General features: G+C 36.0%; 1 protein-coding gene across 1 annotated transcript in view; it reads right to left on the bottom strand.

Moving 5' to 3' along the window:
- The window catches only part of SEMA3A (semaphorin 3A), a 271,520-nt gene that overhangs the window by 64,674 nt on the left and 183,531 nt on the right, over positions 1-23,315 (bottom strand). The window contains exon 7 of the mRNA XM_079785338.1: positions 18,177-18,296. Within this exon, the coding sequence (XP_079641464.1) occupies positions 18,177-18,296 (120 nt within the window). The remainder of the gene's footprint in view (positions 1-18,176; positions 18,297-23,315) is intronic.

Raw genomic sequence — 23,315 nt, 5'->3', positions numbered from 1 at the left:
TAATTATCTACCAAAATGTGGTCTACGTTTCTACTCTCTTATCTTGTAAATATGTAGTCTTTTTCTTTCATTGACTGGTTATATAAGAAGGAATTACTCAACATTTCACTGTGGAAATTATATAATTATGTACTTTATTCATTATATACTAGAGGCCCTTTGCACAATATTCATGCAAGAATAGGCCTTCCTTACCCTGGCTTTGCTCCCGGCCGCCTGGGAACCTGCAAGTCCTCGCTCCTGGCCAGAGCACTGCTTCTGTAGCTCCCTCCCTCTCTGCGCCTGCATATGCAAATTAACCCACCATCTTTGTTGGGTTAATTTGCATACTCACTCTTGATAGGCTGTGGGCATAGCAGAGGTACGGTCAATTTACATGTTTGTCTATTATTAGGTAAGATTAGAGTGACTTTTTCCATTGCAGATTTTGGGAGTTTAATATAATGTCTTGCTATTCACAAGAACCGTTTGACTGTTCGACTGACAGCTATGAGGTGCACTGACCACCAGGGGGTAGATGCTTAACACAGGAGCTGCGGAGCTGAGGTGACTTTGCAGCTGCGGTTCTCAGGTGAGGAGCCCGATTCTGGGGTGCATTAACTGAGAACCACCCTCTCGCAATCCATGACCCCTTGGGAGATGTCAGAGAGCTGGTTTCAGCCTGATCCCTGCAGGTAAGGCCAAGGGACCTCACTGGTGCATGAATCCGTGGACCAGGCCTCTAGTGTTAAATATAAATTAGAAATATTTTGATGTTATTAGATTAATCCAGCTTCTTCAATTATAATGTTTTAGACATTTCTATAAATTTTGACATTTATTCCCTCAACTACAGGAAGCTGCAATATTTATTGATTATTCCATATATTAGGTCTTCAATGAATAAATTCATTCTATTAATGCAGTCATCTATCATCATAAACTGTTTTCATCATTTACATTATATTTTTGAATTATGTTAAGCATAAACTACTATATGATTAGATTATTTGTTTTTTGAGAAGATCAGATGGGATTTCATGAAGGAAATAATCTCTAGGAAGAATATTTTTAGGAACTTATAATGGTTATGTATACACATGCATGTACACACATATATGACACATATATTGTGGATATTAATTTTTATTACTTAAAGATATCAATGACTTAATACAGATTTTTCCCCCAAAAATTTTCTAAACATTGAAAGGTTTGGGAAAAAAGAATTATCCTTTTACTTTGCCATTACAGATGATGTCAACATGAAGGGAAATTAAATAGAATATGTATAATATAAATTCTCCCTACACAAAAAAATATGCTATCAATAGAGTCCATGTTCAAAAAATAATTATGCTATTTTGCATATAATACAAATTAAAAATAAATTTTAAATTTGGATGAAGAAAACCAAAGCAACAAACTTTCATTTCCTACATCTAAATAAAATAGAATTTTCTATTTAGAAAACCCATTGCCCCATAGTAACAAATAATTTATATGATCTTACCCAATCAATGACTTCACATTAAAACTTTCTCTCTTAAATAGAAAATTGGTAGAGGTTCAAGAAATGTGGTATTACCTAACTCTCTTCATTTTAAATTAGAGCACATTTTCCTTCCCTTTGCCAGGAAGTTCATCAATTTTTTAGACAGTGTTCTTACTCTGCTTTAGATGAAATAACCTCAATTAAGTGTGTATGATTTATTTTCTAAAAATCTCAGTGCTTAAGCAATGAGCTAAAAAATTCACCACACCAAAGAAATATAATACAGGTGTGATTTAAATCTACTTTAAAAAGAAAAAAATATACAAGTGCCTACTTTCTCCAATACATAATCATACCCCACTAGTTGGTAGTGGTTAAAATAAAGAGAAAAATATAAGTTTAAGATGCATTTCATAGAAGTAATTAAATCTTTTGAAAGATTTCACATACAAAGAGAATGAAAACATAAGACACCAACTAAGAGAAAATATTAGCAAGAGATTTGATAAAGAACTGTTATAAAAAATATACAAAGAACTCTTAAAACTCAATAATGACCTAACCAAAAGACACACTCAAGGAGTGGACTCAACGGGCACCAGAGCCCCACTGAAGTAAATCCTGCTCTGGGGGTCAGACCCTGCACAGCTGATCCTCCATGGTGGTTGCAGCCATTCCTCACAGCCAATCAGCCTGGGAGTAAATCCCTCCCATTGAGATGCCAAGAGCAAGCAAGGTTCAACTACAATAGGAGGATGTACACAGCCCACACTGTGGGAGTAGGGGTATATGGAAAATCTCTGTACCTTCCACTCAGTTTTGCTATGAATGTAACTAAAATTGATATATTAGAGGCCTGGTGCATGAATTCTTGCATGGTTGGGGTCTGGCCAGCCTGGCCAGGGGGAGGGAACATGGGCAGTTGGCCGGCCTGCCTGCTGGTTGAACTCCTGGTCAAGGGGACAATTTGCATATTAGCCTTTTATTATATAGGACTAGAGGCCTGGTACATGAAATTCATGCACGGGGGCGGGAGGTGTCCCTCAGCCCAGCCTGCACCCTCTCCAATCTGGGATCCCTCTCACAATCCAGGACTGCTGGCTCCCAACTGCTCGCTTGCCTGCCAGCCTGATCACCCCCTAACCACTCCTATGCCAGCCTGATTGATGTCTAACTGCTCCCCTGCCAGCCTGTTTGCCCCCAACTTCCCTCCTCTGCCGGCCTGGTCACCCCTAACTTCCCTCCCCTGCAGGGTTGATTGCCTCCAACTGTCCTCCCTTGCAGGCCTGGTCTCTCCCAATTGCCCTCCCCTGCTGGCCTTCTTGTGGTGGCCATCTTGTGTCCACATGGGGGCAGGATCTTGGACCACATGGGGGCAGCTATATTGTGTGTTGGAGTGATGGTCAATCTGCATATTAATCTTTTATTACTACTCTTTTATTAGATAGGATAGAGGCCTGGTGCACAGGTGGAGGCCAGCTTGTTTGCCATGGTGTCCCGGATCAGGGTGGGGGTTCCCTTGGGGCATGGGGCGGCCTGAGTGAGGGGCCTATGGTGGTTTGCCGGCCAGCCACACCTCCTGGCGACCCAAGCAGAGGCCCTGGTATCTGGAATTTATTTACCTTCTACAATTGAAACTTTTTATCCTGGAGTGGAGCCAAGCCTCCTGCTCCCTCCATGGCCAGCAGCCATTTCTGTTTAGATTTGTTTACCTTCTATAATTGAAACTTTGTAGCTTTGAGTGGAGGCTTAGACCGGCCAGGGCAGGGGAAAGCTTGGCTTCTTCTATCGCCTTGGAAACCCAAGCCTCCCTCCTACTTTCTCCGTGGCTGTAGCCATCTTGGTTGGGTTAATTTGCATACTTGCTCTGATTGGCTGGTGGGCGTGGCTTGTGGGTGTAGCGGAGTTAGGGTCAATTTGAATATTGCTCTTTTATTAGGTAGGAGATACACTGAGTGGCCAGATTATTATGCGTTCAGAGATCATAATAATCTGGCCACTCAGTGTAGACACAGCCCGGCATTCGCCTTTGTCTGTTGGTCAAATCCAATGCATCAAAAATCTTGTTCCCCTTCTTCTCTCTGGGCCCTTACAACAAATACAGGCCAATTGGAAGATGTGGGCCCCAGTGGCAGAGCCAGGCCCCACAATCACCTGGAATTTAGGCCTAAGACAACTGGGTAGCAATCTCCATGGAACAGAACACATTGTTTTAGAGACTTAATTCTCCCCTAAAACGTGCCCAGCTGCTCCCCTTTAGACAGATAGACTGAACTAAGGAACCAAAGACCAAGTTTCCTTTGAGGTGGGATCCGCCGGGAGCTGGCTGGTGGCAAGGCCCCTCACAGGTGGCTGCCTTCCCCCTCAAGCTCGGTGTGCTCTGAGCTGGTCCATTTCTGGCAGTGCCGGGGGGTCCTGGGCTGCTGGTCCTGCGGAAGGTCCACAGGGTTTCTCTCCGCCGCCTTCCTGGCCTCCTGAGCAGTACCCTCCGGCCAGGAGAGCCAGGCGGCTATCCTAGAGCCGGTACTCAGAGAGAGAAGGAGCTGGCCCGGGCCGAGAGGGACCCGCAAGTGGCCAGGCTGGGTCCCCCACCCCGCTTCTCAGTCTCGCTTGGGTGGACCAGGCCAAAACCTGCTGCCAAGACTGGCACCATGTGGGGAGGGTCGCAGCGGGGAGAGGGGCACCCTGACCTGCCAGCCTTGGTGATGATCATCTTGGTGCCCAGCTGATTGAATTCATTCCACAGAGCCTTCATCTCAAGTTGCATGCTCACACTGACCACCTTCTGGTTCTTCTTTATCTACGCCTTGGCGGTGGCTGCACAACTGGCCCCGGGGCCCTCGGGCTTGGCAGTGGTGCTAGTGGCGGCCCCTGCGGCCAGCTCGTTATAGCAACTGGTGGTTCCAGTCCTGCCCTAATGGTCGCTGGGCTTTTATTATATAGATTTTTTATATAGATAATTATACTAGCATTTTACCTATATTAATAATGCTTTTCTATTCATTAAGAACTTTAATTAGTATTCTTCATCTTTTTCTTCTTTATCAGGGTAAGAACATTTCCTTCTACTCCTAGCTAATATATTTTAACTAATCAAAAAAAGTCATTTGATTTATTTTTCAAGATTAAATAAGAAAAAGCATATATTTTATTATTAACATATTAAGACAATGAATTAAGAGATTTCCTATTTCTGATTCATTCTTGTAATTTAGAATTTATTAGGAATATTTGGGTACTCATACATATATTTATAAGTGTTCTTTTTTTCGTCTAGTATTGTTACTGGGAATATTCTAGCTCCATATGACTTGAATGACTTGTAAACCTTTTTATTTTTATCTATCTTCTGAGCATTGTTAAAGATTTCATACAGTGTTATCACCCACATATTTTATACATGGTTAAAAGTTAGATTAATTAAAATTTTCACCCAAAAGAAACAAATAAAAATCCCAAGCAAAACAAAAATACAAGCAACTATGTAATACCAATTTAATTTTTTCTATTAAATTTTCTTAAAATTTATGTGTGTACCTAATTTTTCCTTTTTTCTTCCCTCTGAAAAGTAGCTTAGAATCTACAGATGGCAAAACTGCTATTTGTGAATGTCATTAACAGTTTTATTTAAAAAGGCAATTCCATATATTTTTTTGAATATGTAAACTGAACATTTTTGTATTCTGTGAAATAAAAAGTCAATTATATACGTGGAAAAAAAAAAGTTCCTTTTTGATATTTGCCCATTACTAGGGCCTTAATTCCTAGTCAGCATTGACAGGGAGCTTTTCCTTGGAGTTGCCTGTGATTAGGCCCTTGAGTTCTAGGGAAAAGGGAATATCTGTAGGAATGTGGCCGGATTCTTAAAATAAAATAATGATTTAGGGACCAGGGAATATTTAGGTTAATTTTATTTGACACAGACCTTGGCAACTTTTTAATAACATGAATGTTATTATAAATAGAAACTAATTATACTGGTTGCAACACCAGTGTAGCTTCACATTTCTATCATCTTCTGGTCAGAAAATGTTCTCAAAATGCCGGAAATTCAGGATCTCTTCAAAGAAGAAAAACATGTTCAACTGTGATATAATTAGCAGTTTCTATGGCTTTTGTTCTTAAGAGACAATAATAGTTTTGATTCTTGAAAATCCCTAATTACATGGGGAAGGAAATTCAAGGCAGAAAGGAAGATAATTTATAGTATAATTTTAAAGTAATTAGAATTTGCAGAAAATAATTCTTATTATAAACCTGGTTTAATCTGTAAGATCTTAGTATCCTTTAAGAAATAATAATTTAAATTTAGCATTAGTTACCATTTTTGTACTTCCCTAATCTCAATGTGTTGAAAATAAATAATAGCTGTTTTTTTAATATAACTTCCTTTTATTTTGAATTTTTTTTCTTTTTTAGGGTTATATCTATGTGAACTGAAGAGTGAGGAAGTTGTCAGTTATATTTACATAAAATTTGTAATTTTTTTAAATATTGGAAAGTTTCTATTGTATCACATTCCTACAATTTAAAATCTAAGGTTGCAGTACCAAATGTAATGTTGTAACATAAAACTGTATAATATTTTTGTTTTATTCGCATTTATTTATGTTTCTTTGTACTAAAAATCTACCTAGTTTTCATTACTGTATGCTTTTGACAAAAAGATGTTTACAGGGAAGTAAAAATCAGTTATCGCATATTTTAAATACTATGTTGCTGTTTATCATCCAATTTATTACTTTAAATAAAACAGCATAGCCCAGCCAGCATGGCTCAGTTGTTGAGCGTCAACCTATGAACCAAGAGATAACCTTTTGATTCCCAGTCAGGGCATATGTGGGCTCAATCCCCAGTGTGGGGTGTACATGAGGCAGCTGATCAATGATTTCTGTCTCTGTCCCTCTCTCTTCCTCTCTGAAATCAATACAAATATATTTTAAAAATAAAATAGCATAAGTCCTAGTCTAGCTCTAGTGAAAGACAGTTACTTTTTTATTAACCTGTTCTGAAAACAACTTTAAAAAAATGAGGCTCTTTGAATCCTAGAAGTCACTACTAGAAAAAGTAGATTTCCTTCTTTTTAAATATGCTCAAGATGTCACTGAGGCAAAAAAAACCCACAAAACACACACACAAAATGCTTATAGATTTTCTATAACTACAAAGGCAGATTAAAAAAAACACCCAACACACAACTTAGAGATTTAAATAATAAAAACTACCTCAAATTGGGAAATTATTTCATTTTGGTTTAATGATAGAAAGGAAAGGCAGTAAAGCTATTTAATTTTATATTAAATAGTGTTAAATTAATTAAGACAATAAATGTTACTTAGGAAAACTACTCAGAACATGTATTTTAAAACTTCTATTCAACCATTGTTTTAAATAATCAAATAAGAAATTAAAATCTTACAGCAAATGAAATGCATTTGCTCTTAGAAAAATATTTGTCACGAATCATGATTAATGTTAATAGTTAATTAACTTTTTGTATATTTGTTAAAGCTCAGAGACCAGTTGAATAGACCTTATTTACTTATTTATTGGAAAACAGCCCACAGCATCTGCTGTTACTGAACCACTAAAACCCCTGGATATAAAAGAATATTGATTCTGGTTTCTCTCCACTCCCTGACTGCCTCAAACCACCAATCTCTTTTTTGTCTCCTTATTTTTGGGATGATTTCTCCTCTTGAAAATTTATTTATAATTAAGAACCTGTGCCATTATCAATAACATCTTCTAAAAATCTATAGTTGATTATCTATACTTTTTCTGATTCCCATCTTTTTTCTTCACAACCTCTAAAAAGGGTTTCCAATGTTTTTGGAACTCTCTTATATACATATTCTCTAAGAGAAGACTGAAGATATATGAACAAAAGATAGCCTCCCTCATAAGTTGTCATCTTTTTCTATCATTTTATAGTGAAAGCCTCAGTCAGTGGTTCTGGTATTGAGTTAATGGCTAAAAATCAATTGAATAAAAAATATGTTACATTTAAAAAAATGGATAGTACTGCCTTCTCTCTTGCTTTATGGGCTAAATCACAGTTTTAAGATATTAAGTCTTGGACATTTTTCACAACAATATCTTTTCTGATATATTGCCTCAGGTAAGGAAAACAAAAGAAAAAAATGAGATTACATAAAACTAAAAAGGTTTTGCACAGCAAAGTAAACTATCAAAAAAGGAAAAGACAACCCACTGAATCAGAGAACATATTTGACAATGATACATCTTATAAGAGGTTAATATCCAAAGTTTATAAAATACTTATAAAACTCACCATGGCCAAATAGGAATGGATATATGTTACAATAACATTTTGCTATACTCTAACTCTGTGAAAAAAATTCTTAAATATGTATCATATCTAACTTACATTATAAACTTCAGAGTTAGACTAGACCTTTAGATAGAAAACTTTATGGTGTAGTCTGGGGATTTTTATTTCAGTTTGTGATGTTATAAATTTTATTATAGTAATAGTTGTTTATTGTGGTTGAGTGATGCTAAAAACATCTAATCAGAAAGGTATAATTAAGTATTATATATTACCTTTTTCTTTTCTCCCTTTTTCCTCCCTCTCTTTCACCTTTCTTTGCAGATTTCATTCTACTGGTAGACAGATTTGTTTTTAAAAAATATTTTATTCTCTTTATGATGACCTATTGTTTCCCCATTTTAGAAAACATGTAATAGTTCCAAATAATCCTATATAATAAAAGCCTAATATGCTAAGTGTCTGGTCATCCATTCAACCAATCAAAGCATAATATGCTAATGATATGCTGAGGCCGCTCAATCACTCACTATGACATGCACTGACCACCAGGGGGCAGACACTCTGACCAGTAGGTTAGCTTGCTGCTGGGGTCCAGCTGATCGGGACTCAGTGAGATGGGCCGGACATGCCCTGGAGCTTTTCCGTGTCCCTCCCCAGCCCTGATCGTGCACAGGTGGGGTCCCTCAGCCTGGCCTGTGCCCTCTCACAATCTGGGACCCCTCAGGGGATGTCAGAGAGCCGATTTCAGCCAGATCCTGCAGGCCAGGCCAAGGGACCCCATGGGTGCATGAATTTGTGCACCAGGCCTCTAGTTAATCATAATAGCCATGCCTTAGCTTCCTCAATTGCATTAAAGTGTATTAGAAGTTTAATTTTTGCTATTATTATCAGAATATCCTTTATGAACATCTTTTTAAAAAATATATTTTTATTGATTTTAGAGAGGAAGGGAGAGGGCGAGAGGATAGAAACATCAATGACCTGGAATCCAACTGTGACCTCCTGGTTCATAGGTCTACTCTCAACCAGAGTCACAACCAGAGCAAAGAATACCTTTTGCTAACAAACTATGATCTCTCCAAGGACAAACAGTGTGGGAATTAATGAGTGGCTTATAGACAGTAATGATAAACAGAGTGGCAGAACATTTATATAAAATCAAGAAGATAAAATTAATCAAAACAATTCAATTTAGTGGTGATTTTGCAAATCTTCATGACGTGGCTACCTTTATCTTTGGTGCTGCCACTGCTCTCTCACTATCAAATGACTTCTCACTGCTGGACTGGCTTACAGTCTGCCATTGTTTTGCTACTTCCTGCTGCCATAGTCCTACCTCCAGCCAAGTTTTTTTTTTAATTGCCTTCTACAAGTTGCTCTCACACAGGAATTAGAAATAAGCAAGGAAGGAAGCAAACGTAGTTCCAGTTTGGAAAAATGTGTAAAATTAGTTCACATTTTAAGACTCATTAACAAACAATTATCTCAAGGTCTTTCAAAGGCAATTACATTATAATTTTCTTAATTTGGGCACTGATCTGTTGATCAGAGTTGGCTGCATTTAACTTGATATCTCTGAAGAATGCAATTATGCTCCTTTTTTTTTTTTAAATTAAAGGACACTGACAGAATTAACACAACAAAGAGGTCAGTCATTAGCCTTCTTATGGCAATCAGCACTATCCTAGTACTTCAATAATTTTTCAGTCAAAATATTTAATAATATTACAGAAAAAATATAAAGGTTATTGATCAAAAATCCTGTACCTTATTGGTTCATCCTACACATATAAGCCCAAATTGAATTATTTGAATTGTTAGTATGACTAGATTCCTCTTTAATTCACCCCCAAATGAATAAGATTTTGTTATAATATGTCTTTTTTGTTTCCTAACCTCCAAATTCATTTATTTTTTATTTGATTTACAAAATTGCTTCTCATCCTGCAAAGCAAGGGTATACTTTTTTCATCATTCTTAAATGTGTTTACAAAACACATTTGATAAACACTGACTCTATGGGTGCTAAGCAATTAAGTGGCAGTCATCAGTTTAATGCTAGATTTGGCATTATTTAAGTTTGAGGATCAGTGAGATTAACGTTCAATATATTATAAGTAGGTCATAACACAATGTATATGCCCAAAACACAGCTCTGTGCTGGCTGTAACACAAACCCTGCCATATGCCAAGCAGAAAAGGCAGTGTGATTCCCAAATAGAAACTAAGTCTGCTGTCACCAATTTTCCATACACATTCATGCTGAGGTTTTATAAGTGCACAAATGAGGTAGCTCTCTATAATACCGAATCCTGGAATCTTTTAAAATTAGTGATTAAGTGAACAAAAGAAATTATTTTGATGTATATGAACTTAGACAAATTTATAAACATTGAAGACACATTTTTCATGGGTTCTTTATGCTGTCAGCCTACATTAAATCAACAAGTTGTTATTTAGCAAACCATCAAGCAAAATGATAAAAAAACTACGCTTCCAATGAATAAAATATGTGCATTATTATTTGTGATTCAAAATTTTTGAAAATAATAATAGTACCACATATACACTGAGTGGCCAGATTATTATGATCTCTGAACGCATAATAATCTGGCCACTCAGTGTATATCCTATATAATAAAAAACTAATATGCAAATTGTCCCCTTGACCAGGAGTTCGACCAGCAGGCAGGCTGGCCAATAGCCCATTCGACCAGCAGGCAGACCGGCCAACAGCCCATGTCCCCTCCCCCTGGCCAGGCTGGCTGGACCCCACCCATGCACAAATTCATGCACCGGGCCTCTAATATATATACTGAGTGGCCAGATTATTATGTGTTCAGAGATCATAATAATCTGGCCACTCAATGTATAATGATATACTGTTTAAAATGCATAATTTATCTGATGATCCAAAAGTGTCAGAGGAAATGGATAGATTTCTGAGAGCAGCAAGTGGGAGGCTGGGGTGGGAGGTGAAGGGCTTTGATTTTTCTCTTGGCTAGTGCTTAAGTCCTATAGCAATACAGACATTTCTAATTTGAAAATGTTTAAACACACTTAAGTCTTCCTTACTAATATTATCAGGAAAACATTCTAAAGACCCCTTTCCTGGATAACATTTTGTTATATACATTTAGTTAATATATGAAGTTTAGGGCATTTTATTGCCTTTTTATCATGTGTAAATAACTTAGTAATAAGTATGTCACTAAGCTTACCAAAAAATCCTTTTTTATTTTTATGGAAGTGAAGGAGCAGTAGATTTATTTTCTTCAAAAGGGACAGACATTGCTAGGCAGGAAATCTGTAGGTGGAGACTCAGTCTAAGGAAAGGGTCCCTATCACTTCACCTTTTGTTTCCTTAAGCCACTTTCATGTGTTCCTAGAAATATGTGGCTGCTCAGTTAAGTGAAATTGAACATCCTACTACATTTGTAGTGATTTGACATATGTAGATATTTTCATTGTTCCCTTCCTTAAAACTCTTATGTAATATTATGAGACCAGATAACATCAACTGAATTGGTTGTTGTTGTTTTGTTTGTTTATTTGTGCTTTTGGTTTGTTTGTTTTGGGAAATTACAGTCACTATTCAAAATGCTTTGCATGAATTTACCCATACATCATCCTCATAACAACTTAACAAGGAAGACTTATTATTATTTCATTCAAAAAAGGGAACATTGAGCACAGAGAGCTTACAGGAGCTGTCTATAGTTGCTTAGCTAATTTTGTTAAACTCAATTTCTTTAAAAATTGGATTATTATTTTGATACTAAAGCTAAATATTTTATATATTTTTGGTGTACTGAGTGCTTCTGACAATAATAATGATGATACTCAAGTAAAACAGAACAAAATAGTGTCAGAGCAGATTAGGAAAGCAAACATAACTGGTTCACTGTATAAATTTGCCGAACAAGCATTATGCATTATTAATGTATTATTTTCTATTATTTACTCTATTGTTCACATCGTACATACATGTGTTATGTACTGTGTATGGAGCTGATATGCAAATGATAGCAGCAGCAACCACAGTTATCGAGAGCATTCATCCTATTATCAGACACTGTTCTTAATACCCTAAATTGTCTCATGCATCCTCAGAAAAACAGTATAAGATATTAGAATTAACTCCATTTTTAAATCATAAAAGGGTGGTGAAAATAAATGAAGTAAAAGCCACAGAGATAGTAAGTGGAGGGCTTGGGATACAAACTCAGGCACACTGACCCCCCAGCCTACAAACAGGAGTCATTGAATTGTTTCTTATTTGACACATCCAGAGCGAAAGGCACTGTGATAAACACAAATATGCATCTATGTGTTCTTTGAATTTAAAAGTGGGAAAGATTAAAATCTACTGGGTGGAATGATTAAGTGAAAAAGATAGTAAATTTGAGGACAACCAACTCTATTATTTGAGTATGTTAGTGTTTAATATTAGAGAGGTCACTTGGAATTAGATGTCAAAGGGTTTGACAGGGAGTGAAATCTGGATTCAATTCACTTAAAAACCGAGAGACATAAATGGTTTTTGAATGGAAAAGTGTTGTGATAGCCATCAGAGTTGCATGTAGGGAGTTCTCTGCCAGTGGGATCTACAAAGGAAAAGTATGTACAGCTTCTATTTGTTAGGTTGTCTTACAAAATTAATCATAAACAATAATTTATTGAGTAAAACAAATTTTCATGAGTCAACATTTCTGAGTCAGGATCAATTTTTTTGGTCACCTGAAAACTATAGCTCTAAAAAACTTGGGGCAAACATATGAACATTTTATCAACATGAAAAGGCAGTATTTTATAAACTTTTTTCATTTAGGTATTATCATACTAGTTTTTGAGACATCATAATTAAAAGATTCCAATCTGAAAACTTCTGAAATCTACCACTACGAAGGTATTTTTTTCAAGCCTACATTTAATTAATAATACACTAAATTTAAATGTATTCTGTATTCCTTCCACTGTAGTGATTAGAACATAGTACATTTTTTGGGGGGTGTGGTGGGTAGGGGGATTGGTCACAACTATCCATTCCATTAAAGTTCAATGGCACTGCTTGCCACCATTCAGCTTTATCTGGCTAAAATCCTTTAATTCCCCGGCCCCTGCTGTTGGGGAGCTCTAGGCTCATCACACTTAACCTCTGCCTAGGCTTCTCTGAAAGGAATTTGTTTCAGTCCATTCATAGTTTCAATAGTTGAGCAAGCCACACGCAACTGCACACTGGTCTTTTACCCTGAGCACACTAATCTGATTGTTTTTCCACTCTACAAACTCTGGGTCAACAATCAAGCTGCCGCCAGAAACTAATTAATTTGCAAACAGGCCTCTGTTTTCACAGAGGGAAATCTTTTGAGAGCCATGTCAGAGAGGCCAGGCACACCATGGTTACATGCATTGTCATGGCATCCACTTCTCTGGGTAAATCTCTTGCTTGATGTCACTGCACACATGAACCCAGATTACCCAGTCAGCAGTAAATCCCTATTGAGGTCCACTGAGCTCTGAATGTACTGACTCTGGAAGAGGAAATTGGTATAGACAGGCTCTGAATTCATTAACTTGATGGTGAGGCCAGAGAGAAAAATTTTAAGAACTCAGAGAAGAAAGAGAGCTGGCTTTAATTTAAAGAATTTTCCAAGATATTATCTAATTTTTACACATTTTCATTAAATTTAATTTAAAAGTGGGATTCGCTTGAGGGTACTAACACTCTTAAATGTTATTTTTCTAATCTCACCATTCAACTATAAATTCTCAAATAAGTGGTTCAAAATTTGTGACTAATAGGCCATACTTGAGAGTTGTATTTTTTAGCCAATCATTAAAAAATGTTAAAATAGCATATCCTTAATATTTTATTCAGGTACCTTTTTTTTAGAGCTCTGAAAAACATAAAATCACCTTCCAAACATCACCACTGAGCTAACTTGTATTCCAAAGTTTTATTCATTTTTCCTCATTAGTGCCATATAATTTCAAACAAAACCAATTGAGAGTGATTATGTGCCTTAGACAAAGTGTGACACAGTAAGTTTTTCTGGATAATAGATTCATAAGAAAAAAAAAACAGATAACTACTCGGTTGGATTGAGGTAAGGCATGGACACTCTTTTGTTGTTGAGATCTGTGTGTTTTTTTTCAATGACAGTGTAATTTCTATATTATTTTGTATTGGTTTCAGGTGTACAGCAGAGTGATTAGTTGGTATACTTTAAAATATTGCATATCCATGTTTCAGCATAATTTCAGCAAAATATGTTTATTTTTTTGTGATTCTATACAGTGATATTTAACTAACAGAGTGTAATTCGTAGATGTAATTCAAAAGTTAAAAAGACTGATTCCTTGTTTTGTCTTTCACAGGCTATGAAAACCAAGAAGACATTTGTGGTTGCAGTTGCTGTTTTGACTAAATGTTCACTCTACTTATGTAATACTCCTCTGCTCATATAACCATAAAATAAGGCTTCCACAGGGCTTTTTCCCCCAAGGTCAGCAAAATACATTACTAACTTGCTTAAGTCGGAGAAATAATTCAAAATGGCATCATTAAAAAGCCTGATATTATGCAAAACTACATAATTTGTTTTACTTATTAAGAAACCTAATTGGATACTTTGACATAGTTTATGTCTTTAAAGATAATAGATTTAAAATAGTACATCAAAAGAGTTGTACAAATGGTTTGAGATTAGGTATCTGGTACCATGTAACATTAATTCCTACTCTCATAATTTATTTGCAATCACATTTCTTGGTTTTATTTACATAAAAATAGATCTTGTGGAGAAATTTGAATCTTTAGAGAACATGAAGTATCCTGGTACATGACCACAGAGGAAGCTATGCTCTTTCCAATAATTGGGCCAACCAGGCTGGTATGAGTGTTACAGTGAGAGGAAGTAGAATGATGACTTGCATACCATTTCAATTACTGGAAAAAAGCAAGTGGGTTGGTCTATCCACAGGCACGATACTTTTCGGAAATCCACTAAAAGGAAACAGGTCTTCCTGAAACGAGTGGGAAGGCCTCACACTCTGGGCACTGTAATTAAGGTCTGTTTGTGCTCACTGGGCCTCGGCTCTCTCAAGGATCCATGTGGTTTCACATATTAAACCCTACTGTGACTGCCCTTTCACCCTGGCTCAAGTACAATCGCTCACAGAATGACCCTGACAAAGCTTCCGAAGCATGCTCCACCCCAGGGAAGTGGAACAAAGGATACAGAGAAGATTCACATTTAGCGAGTGTTTACCACGTGCCAATACTTACTTAGTACTTTTTACAGATTATCATGTGGTCATTTCCCCCCACAACTATAAGACGGAGGTAGTAGTATAATCCCATTAGAAATGAGGTCCAAAGTAATGTGAAACCATCTTGCTCTACAGACTATGGTCTTTCCTTCATAACATACAGCATTCCAATATTAATTCAAGATATAAACAATACTGAAAACAGTGTCCATCAAGTAGAAAAATAAATGTAGGCTAGCCCTTCATCTGCTCTAATGGATGGCTAATATGTACAAGAACTAGGTAGTAGTATTTAAATACAAAATATTAAGAAATCATTACTATAACAATAGCATAAACTTATTTGTATCCTTACTACAAATATATAAATGACACATTTATCTAATTCTCACATTGTTAGTAAACCGAAACTGGAACTGAAGTTTTAAAAACTATTCTATTTAGATCATTAATAAAGCACAAGGAAAAACATTCTGAATGTGGGCACATCATGGCAAACACATACCAGTACCTTTCCTGAAATCAAAAGCAGTTATAACATCTATCAGCCTTAAAAGAGGAGCTAGTGTCAATGAAAAAATTTTGTTTAGAAAAAGCAGTTTTTGTTTCCTCACCTAAATGTATTTCTCACTCCTAATATTTCCTGTGAAAATGAATTTAAATTATTATTGATATTATTATAAAATATAAATTTTAGTATGTAATTATGAAAATAGTGAAGTTCCATTACAATCAAGATATTTCAGGTTCTAACTCTAGACAACTGTTTTTATTTTTTTTTATTTTTATAGAGAATGATATTAAAAAGTCATTAAAATAGGACAACTGATTCTTCCAAAAATAAATGGTTGGAATTAATTTGAGAAAAGTAAAGGAAGTCCTGTGTCAAATTAATTTTAATAGATCTTTCATAAAGTACCTTGCAAGATAATTGATTACTTCTGATAACACAAATGATTATGCAGTCTATGCTCCTGCCTCAAAATCCAGTTATTTTATGCATGAATGTATAAACATGACGTTTCTAACTTTATTCTGAAATGTACTTAATTTCCTGAGGCTTGAGATTCACACAGTCCCTCATTTCTGTCTCAAATGTGTCTGCATCCCCATCTTGCAGCAGCTCTGGTTTCTACACCCTGTCAAATATAACCTTTGTGCTAATTTGGCAAAATCCGTTCTCACGTTTAGTGCTGGGAGACTGATAACTGAATTCTCAGATGAACTACACATTTGCAGAGATGAAGTACAGAGCTGCGGACAATGACTGTTTTCCCACAGTGTAAATTCTTCAGACTCAGCTGTCAACGTGTGAGTGTGTGCAGCACAAAGGCAGCTTTAACTTGATGACTTTTTTCCTCCAAGGCCATAAAAATGAAATGGATACTGTACTCGCCTTCATGTTATTCCATCTTCTAATGAGATGTTCTTTCTCAGGGACAGTGAAAGCCTGTATGCTTTTTAGAGTTCTTAGTAGATCAAAGTCTCCTTCTTGCAGAATAAAAACAAACATTATCCTTCCTAAATAAATATTTCAGTTTGAGAATAGACCAGATAGCAACAGTGGATGTTCCAAAATTGTCCTGTGGGGGTTTGGAGTTAAGCTCTTTTATAGTTTTACGCCAATAGTCTTATCCTGATCTTAGTAACTTTTCTCTTTCTTGGTGAGACACAATTTCTCTGCTGGTCACCCAGCTACCACACTTCTACCACAGGGGTAGGGATTTGATTATATGTCAAATCTCCTTTGATTACCACAGTGTTTGTACTTAACTAAATGATCTTAGGCACCATCTACATTAAAGAGAAACACAATGGGGAAGTGATGTCAAACTTATTTGAAACTTGGGAGAGCAGGAAAAAGGGAACCTAAAACAAGTGACTTTTAAAGAGAAAAGACTAGTGAACAGTGACACGTACTGAGGAGAGGCTTTTCTAAACGGAGATTGATGAACAGCTATGGAAAGTCATCAGTAACCTTTGGAGGAGCAGTTCCATGGGGTCAAAGTCAGGTTGAAAGTGGATAAAGGGGAGAAAAAGTTGAGAAAACAAGGTTCTAACAAGGCTATGCACTTAGATATGCAGGGACTTCAGGGCATGCCACGAGGAAAGGAGGTGTTTGAATAGATGAGCAAGTTTTCAGGTCAGAGGAATGGTTTAGTGGTACAGAAGAGATCAAGACAGCAAAAGCAATGCAGATTGGGGAAATTTACATAAGCTCATCAATGTGATTAGGAGCAAAGGCAGACAAGTGAAATATGGAAGGTAAGAGGCACACTAATACATAAAAAATAATGGATGATCAGAAGTGTTGCAGGAGGGAAAATGCTGATTGAGCTTACTGTGGTATGTTTTATGTTTTGAATGGTCACTTTAAAGTATGTATCAGAACAAAGACTGTAACAGACAACTCATTGTCTCCTGACGTTTCAGTGATGTTCGGAGGTCATATTGTCATATTTTCTCTAACAAGTCAATGAAGGATGGAGTGATTAAATGAATTTTGGGAGTTCCCCAGGAGAAAAAGCAGGAAAAACAAGTGTGACAGAAGTTCAAATAATGAAATATTCAAGCATCTTACTGAAAACAGATGGACTACAAAACAGGAGATAGGATTCTAGAAAGATTAAAAGAGAATAAAATAAACAAATGATATAAAAGTCCTTTAACATTTTGAAAATACTTTCAATGTGATGTTGTCATTAAGACAATATTTTAAAGTGTTACATAACTTATATGATGTTCTCAAGGCAACATGGAAGTGTGGAGGAAAAAAACACACTACAGCATGAGATTTGAGATTAGTTGTGGTGTTCCTGTAAGACAGGATTGGTAAGTCATCTTATCATTTTCCATTCCTCCCTTCCGTAGCTCCAGCCCAGATCTATTTCTTTCCATAGTTAACTACTGAGAAATTTCACTTTTGGCACAAAGCAAATATTTTCCTGAATCCTTAATCTCTCTTTTCTCTTTGCCCAGCTTTCTCACACCCACAACCATGAAGTCACTACCATGTGTTTAACTGCATATTAAATCTCAAGTCATATAGTTTGAGCTATACAAAGAAAGTTTCCCAGTTACTTACTACAGTTACACCTGTTACGTGTCTATGTTCTTACAAGTACCACCTACCATTGAGCCACCTGGAATCATGCTGCTCTGTCCTGATTGGATGGTGGTGCCCAAGAGTTCGGAAGATAGCAAAGTCTCGGCCCATAAAATCAGCTGCCGTTCCGGAGTATAACTCTCCATCTGTGTTGTGACAAAATAAAACCACATACACATACTTTAATTCAATTAAGGTAAGAAAAACAAAACAAACAAACAAAATACAAGTTCGGTGTTAAGATCATGCTAAAAAGAAAACAGAAATGCTCTCTACACCATTATGCAAAGCTATTTATTTTTTAATCTTATGTCTTTGTTACAGTGAGTATTTTACTAAATCATCATTTAATAATTTAGTACTTGACTACCCATTTAGTACTAACTTTGAAAAATTGAATAAAATATGACTCGGTGGATATTAATAAAACATGAAATATTATTCTTTTCCACTAAAACCAGAGACAAACTTACAGAGTATACACATTGTTTGCTTTTATATGTGTAAAGATACTATGATTCTAATAATCTTGTTTATGAAGATAAGGAATCATTGCAAAATCTTGCTTATAGTTCTTATTTTATGGAAATGAAATTTCTAATATATTCATTTAAAATATTTTTATATTTTATTATAATTCAGAAAGTACTAATATTTTCTTTGCCAAATCTTTCCTTGCTTTTTGTATTTTAATATAGCAACTTGGAGAAGTGTTTGAATTTAATAGAAGCTATCATACAGTCAAAAAGAAAAAAGTCCACCACATAACCTCAGATATAACAGAGATGTGTTTAGAGAGGAGGAAATTTTGACTAACAGCTCATATTCATTATAGTTCAAATTCTCTGTTCTTTGACTCATTCCAGCTTAAACTAAATTTACTCTAGGTCAGAGTTTAATGATGGAAGACTCCTAATCAGAAGGTAAAGAATAGATGGGAAAAGAAAAAAGGGAGGAGAAAGAGAAGTTAATATTTACTGAATACCACTCTGTGCTGGCCCAGCAGTCAGGCCCTGGCTGGACACTTTCAAATTATCTCATTTAGTTCTGTCAACAACCCCATGACGTAAGGGTATCCGTATTTTACAGTTCAAGAAACTCAAGGTTGCTCAGCTAATGACTAGGCAAGTCAAGGTGAAAGTTCAAATACAGGCCCATTGGTAATTATTCTGGTTTTCTTCCTTTAAACAGAAAGTGCCACATATTAGTTCATCCAGAAAACGCATTGTTGCCTGTCTACTTACAGTGAATAATCAGCACAACAAAATAAAAAAAAATTATAATTTTTTCTCCAAATAGTCTACCATAATGACAGTAAAAAATGTATATTATCTTGTTGATCATTTAGATATGTAATGTTTTTAATTCATTGATTTAAAAATATTCAGAAAATAAAATGGGTCTAGATAAATTATAACCTAGACATTTTAATAATACTATGTCCATTTTCAAAGGACTTTCATATTTATTTGATGAGTAGAAAACTTTCTCTGAATCTTCAATTATAAGTGCCTTTGAGGAAGTTTTATTAATCGGATTGCTTGTATGATATTATTTGTTCACACCCTCAATTCTCACTTGCAAATCAGGGCTTTGCAATGTAAGATAGACATTCTCAGTGGCCCAACCCAAATCAATTTCCTCGGTAAGACCTTTGGTTCTCTAATGTGTTTGAATGCACCAAAACAGGCTTCGAGAAAACCTAACGCTGTGAGGAATAGTGATACAAAGAGAACCGTTGAACAGCTACAACTTATGAGAATGAGTTTTAAAAAAATGATGGTTAGACAACATATTAAGTACAGATAATCAGTTTATTAAATAGAATTCATATGATATCCCAAATTGTCATAATATGATACCTTTGGGATTCAAAAACATCTATGTTCTCTTCACTTAATTAAATATCAAGTTCAAATCTGATTTGTTCTCACTATAACATGGTGCAGTAATATTTAATCTTACAATAAGGCAAAGAAATAATACTCTTAACCAAAGTTACCACAATAAGTATAATGTAAGAAAAATAAATAAACCTGTTCTAAAAGCACAAACATGCTTTGAATAAGCTAACTATAAGTTTCAAAGGTACTTTGAAATGTTTAAATGCCTATTGGTGCCTTAATTTTAACATATATTCAATCACTGTAATTAATTATTTTTCTCCATCAGACATTTGTGTCCTTCCCAATGTACTGTTTTATTAAAGTTGATATTGTATCATATTACTAGTACTGATATATAGATATTATATATTTTAAACTTCAGGGGAATTATGTTTCTTGTTCTTTGTGAATAACAGGGTGTAAGTGTAAAATGTGTTGTGAAAGTAGCCTAAAATATCATATCGATGTCAAATAATTTCAAGTTGTGAACCTGTCACAGGACACCTTGTATTCTCTTTACCTTAAAAAAAAATTAAGTTATTGGTTAACGCTTATTGCCCTCTTCACTATGCTAGTGATGAAAATCAGAAAAAGAGAAAATAGAACTTACCAAAAGGTGAAAACTGAATAATATCATATCAGAATGTAGTCAGACAGATCATGACTAATAGGAGGTACAATCAGAAATGTAAAGAGTGTCAGTAATTAATCATTCTTTTTATTTCATTAAGCTTGCTTTCGTGTGAGGAAAATCTATAATTATAGTTGTTATTACATGTAAACTCTATTCAGGAGAGAGTTGCAATAAAAAACAACAGCAACATAAGAAACAGTTACTTGGGTATAGGTAGGTATTTGTTTCTCTTATTCATTTAGTTAATGATTTTATAGCTTCCAGTTATTTTTGTTAACCATCCCACATGAGGAGGGCAAAAATCAATACAAATAAAGGCAGAGGAAGCATGACTGATTCGTCCCTCTTTTAACAAACAGTGAAAGTAGAAGAGCTATTCAGTAGATGGGCTATTGACTCAATTTATTACTAGAAACAGAATTAAATTAAACAATTGACTTATGAACCAAAGGAAGGTTGGAGTTTGGATACCAGTTGCCTTCAGTCATAGGAAATTACCTCTCACCTGATTATTATTTTTGGCAAAAGTCAGAGTGATTTCTGTGAGCTGGAGGGCGCCAGATAATTGGGTGGCCATGAAGGGCACATTCTCATAGTGTCAGTGCTCAATATCAATAACTATTCCTTTGCAACAGGTCTTAGAGCACATTTTCTGCTGAGGTTTCTATAGGATTCTTATCAAGGATGATTGCTCCCAGATAATGTATGACATATTTGTTGTTTTGATGCAAAATTATAGTTGGTGAAATAATCTACTATTGCATTCTCACAAAGCAGAAATATAACTATCAACTCAGAGTACATTTCATTTAATATGCTTGTGCATTTTCACTATATATTAAAGACTTAGTACATTTTGTGGTTATCTGAAATGATCTAATGATATCTGACTGTAAGAAATTTACTGTATACTTCAGTTGGCATATTTACAAATATGTTCAACAGAAATGCCTACTTGCCAACAATCTTTTGTAGTTTCTAGGTCAATTATGAAGTTATCAAATTATATGTTGATTTTTTTAGCATAATGATAATTTCTCAGTTTTATGACCATAATATGTTTTCCTGGGGATCTGAAGTAATGTTTTAGGTCAATGTTATCTTATGTTTGAAATGACACTATGGTTAAGATAGATATTTTTTGGTTTTCCATATATACTAAGCTACTAGTCAAAGAGCAATATTTGTCCAATTTAATTAAATTTATGATAAAATAATATACTCAAGAAATTGTTATATTTATTAAAAAGTGATTGTGGATACTCTGTCCAACAAGGTTCTTAAGTCTCTCTACAAAAAAAACAAAAAAAAACATAGGCAATTTAATATCTCAAAAATAATACAATGGCATAAGATACATTAGTGTTGACAGATGTAACTAACCACTCAGAAGTTGTCAAATTTAAAAGATGCTATTTGAGCACACCATTCTTTCTTAACTGTCAGCCTTTTAAACTGTCTATAAGGAAAGCATTCTTTACTGAGATGAACAGTTTGGTGAACTGCATTTCCACCATTGTGGAGTTATCTGAGAAACATGTGTTAAAAACAAAAGCTCATGTGTACTCTGGTCTTTCTGTTCACAACTCAAAATGAAGTGAAAATGTGGCTTAGATCAGTTAATGTATTAGATTACAATTCCTAAGAAGGGTGTGGTGAGGAGAAACAGAAGGTGAAAAAACATTTCCTTATGAAATCGAAGCATTACTAACACAGGTGTAAAGTGTGACATGGATGTGAGCAAAATCAAACAAACCTAAAACCAAGACATTATGTTGTTAACACCTTAAGTAAATTCCACTCACAGAATAGCAGAGTAATTAGAAACGGAGGAAAAGAGAGGTTCTCTCTCTCTCTCTCTCTCTCTCTCTCTCTCTCTCTCTCTCTCTCTTTCACACACACACACACACACACACACACACACACACACACACACACACACACACAGATAATATCTATTTCCTGAGAATGGAAGGTTATGAGAATAATTTTACATTTTTACATTTATTGAGCACATTTGTGTATATGAATGAACACAGGGTGGGACAACAGTAGGTTTATAGTTATTTGTATGAAAAATAATACAATAATAAATAATCCTATATAATAAAAGGCTAATATGCAAATAGACTGAACAGTGGAACAACTGGAACAACCGAACACCCAGTTGCTGTGATATGTGCTGACTACCAGAAAGTGTGTGCGGAACATGGCAGGCGTTGGCCAAGGTGGGATGGTGGAGTAGGTGAGCGGGGGTGCCAGACCAAGGCAGGGTGCCAATCGCTGTCATCAGGTTGAGCCTCTGATTGTTATTGAAAATTCTTTGCTCCCACATGCCGCGTGCTCGCACCCACTGCCAGCGCTGGAGCTGCCGCTCACACCTGCTACCGGTGCCTGGCACTGGTCCCGATCACTCGGCGCCATCAGCGAGTGCAAGTGGCGGCTGCTGGCCCTAATTGCCCATGAGGGCTTCTCCACATCCCTCTGCTCCTGAGGGGCTATTGGGGCAGCAGCTGCCACTCACACCTGGCACACAGGGCACCTGTGGCCATGGTGGGAGGGGCTGGGGGGTGCAGAGGATGGGCCAAGACCCACCCCTATGCCTACCGCAGCCTTGCGGCCCACAGTACTTTTCAAGGTGCACA

The sequence above is a fragment of the Cnephaeus nilssonii genome (assembly GCF_951640355.1).
Source record: "Cnephaeus nilssonii genome assembly, chromosome: 12".
Lineage (NCBI taxonomy): Eukaryota > Metazoa > Chordata > Mammalia > Chiroptera > Vespertilionidae > Cnephaeus > Cnephaeus nilssonii.
The sequence above is the reverse complement of the archived record's forward strand: the minus strand, read 5'-3'. Positions and strand labels throughout refer to the sequence as shown.